General features: G+C 41.2%; 1 protein-coding gene and 1 pseudogene across 1 annotated transcript in view; one reads left to right on the top strand and one right to left on the bottom strand.

The window, feature by feature from the left end:
* LOC138014374 (uncharacterized) overlaps positions 1 to 2500 on the top strand; it is a 31396-nt pseudogene that overhangs the window by 3330 nt on the left and 25566 nt on the right.
* The window catches only part of LOC138014373 (uncharacterized), a 7766-nt gene that overhangs the window by 1264 nt on the left and 4002 nt on the right, over positions 1 to 2500 (bottom strand). The window contains exons 6-7 of the mRNA XM_068861435.1: positions 1052 to 1112; positions 1 to 716 (exon numbers count right to left, since the gene is read on the bottom strand). The exon at positions 1 to 716 is cut by the window's left edge and continues 1264 nt beyond it. Coding sequence (XP_068717536.1) covers positions 427 to 716; positions 1052 to 1112 — 351 coding nt within the window. The 3' untranslated portion in view covers positions 1 to 426. The remainder of the gene's footprint in view (positions 717 to 1051; positions 1113 to 2500) is intronic.

Below are 2500 nucleotides of genomic sequence, written 5' to 3'. Positions count from 1 at the left end.
TTAAACAAAACAATTGAATAAAAGGTCTACCGATATAGAAAATGGCATTTTCACATATCTGACTTGATTTTTCTTGCTTTGCCATAGATTAGTGAAGAAATTAGAACTTGGACAAACCAAAAAAAAATCACCCAACTAGTAACGTTTTCCTAAAAGGAGGTAAAAAAGAGGTTGACACCAAAGTGCCGCTGAAAAGTGGAGGTTACCATTCTTTCACCTACACTGAAATAAATGTTATTTTTCCTTTACTATAACAACACATAATAATGACACCAAAGTGCAGCTGGAAAGTGGAGGTTACCACTCTTTCACCTACACTGAAATAAATATTATTTTTCCTTTACTATAACAACACATAATAATGAAGAGTTACTTGAGACGACAAAGTTGATTATCAGTCTGGTAACCAGAACACACGAAAAGTTTCTATGCATCGATATGAGTTGCTTTTAACTTTTTCCTTTGTGAGCCTGTCCTTTTTTCCTTTTTTCTTTTTCTGTTGCTGTCCACTGTGTTCTTCTCCTGCTGCTCTTTAATTGCAACAGGTATATTGCAGTGGCCTTCTTCATCATCTTTCTCCAGTGCTTCTTGTTCCGGTTGCACCTGTTCTCTTTCTGTTTTTTCCCTCTTATCCCTGTCTTCTTTGCCCCCATGCTTTTTAAACCTTTTTTGGCTTCCTTCATTCTTCTTTTTGGTTGCATCTTTGCCTTGTTTTTCTGGCCATAAACACAAATAAATACAATTATTGTGAATTACCCAGACACTAGATTCTTTTATTAACTCTAAATCACAAATCCTGGAATGTTATCGTTATGTTTCATTTTGACTTAAATAAATTACTTCATTTGAGTACATCATTACATGTAACAATTATTATTTATGTAGTCACTTTATTTAACAGAACTCAAATTCCTTTGTAGTCATCTTGTATATACAAGGGCTTTAATAGCAAGATACATGAAAGAAGCATTAGATCTGAAAGCTTTGTCTTGTCTTCATTTTCCTACTAAATGTATCTCGTATTCAGACAAGAACAATAATTTGTCCTTACCGTTAACTGTAGTCTCTAATTCCTCCTGATGCTCAAACGGAACATTGCCCTTGAAAGACACCTGCAAGGAAAGGAAGGGAGGGAAGAATGCTACTCAAAGAAGCAATTTGCAACTTGCAATTTGAATGAAAGACTCTGGATACAGTTTATCCTTCATTAAAAAGCAAGTTACACATCTGTAATTTGTGTAACACACTTCCCTCCAAACAGATGTCTGCAATGTAGTATGCAGTTGATTCTGCTTGAAATATTATTGATCTCTTTGTTATTTTTCCTTATACATGTATTTAATTAATATTTCTCTATATTGAACTTTAAATTCATGATCTCTGCAATTAACTTTATATGGTAAAATTATATTACAGCTACAAATAAAAGCTTGGATATCAGCAACATGATAGATATGTATGGCACGCAAGCTTCAAGGAACCAGTGAGCTCAATAATGTCAGTCTGCCCTAGTTTATAATACACTGCTTGAAAGATGCCGTTTGCTTGTAGTCCGAGACAGTCTTCTTAACTTTTATCTCTTGAAACTGAAGCATCCTTTTGATTGTAGTCAACCAGCCAGTGCCTAAAGCACTGTTTCCCTCCAGTACAATGGCTTCTCTCTAAAGGATCTTGTCCGTGGTTAGCCAGAATTGAGCCATCGTGCCTGAAGAATGCATGCTCTCAAATCTTGTTGCCCCTTGGTAGACCCAAGTGCATGTATCTGCCCAATTATTGATGCTCTCAGAGGCCTCATCCCTGGTTAGACACCAGTGCACCCATCTGCCCAAGTATCGATGCTCTCAGAGGTCTCATCCCTGGTTAGATGCTAGTGCACCTGTCCGCCCAAGTATCGATGCTCTCAGAGGCCTCGTCCTTGGTTAAGACACAAGTGCACACGTCTGCCCAAGTATCGATACTCTCAGAGGCCTCGTCCCTGGTTAGACACAAGTGCACACGTCTGCCCAAGTATCGATGCTCTCAGAGGCCTCGTCCCTGGTTAGACACCAGTGCACCCGTCGGCCCAAGTATCGGTGCTCTCAGAGGCCTCGTCCCTGGTTAAGACACAAGTGCACCCATCTGCCCAAGTATCGATGCTCTCAGAGGCCTCGTCCCTGGTTAGACACAAGTGCACACGTCTGCCCAAGTATCGATGCTCCCAGAGGCCTCGTCCCTGGTTAAGACACAAGTGCACCCATCTGCCCAAGTATCGATGCTCTCAGAGGCCTCGTCCCTGGTTAAGACACCAGTGCACCCTTCTGCCCAAGTATCGATGCTCTCAGTGGCCTCGTCCCTGGTTAGACACAAGTGCACCTGTCTACCCAAGTATCGATGCTCTCAGAGGCCTCGTCCCTGGTTAGACACAAGTGCACCTGTCTGCCCAAGTATCGATGCTCTCAGAGGCCTCATCCCTGGTTAGACACAAGTGCACACATCTGCCCAAGTATCGATGCTCTCAGAG

Source organism: Montipora capricornis, chromosome 8 (assembly GCF_036669925.1).
Source record: "Montipora capricornis isolate CH-2021 chromosome 8, ASM3666992v2, whole genome shotgun sequence".
NCBI lineage: Eukaryota > Metazoa > Cnidaria > Anthozoa > Scleractinia > Acroporidae > Montipora > Montipora capricornis.
This window is presented reverse-complemented; position numbering and strand designations above follow the sequence as displayed.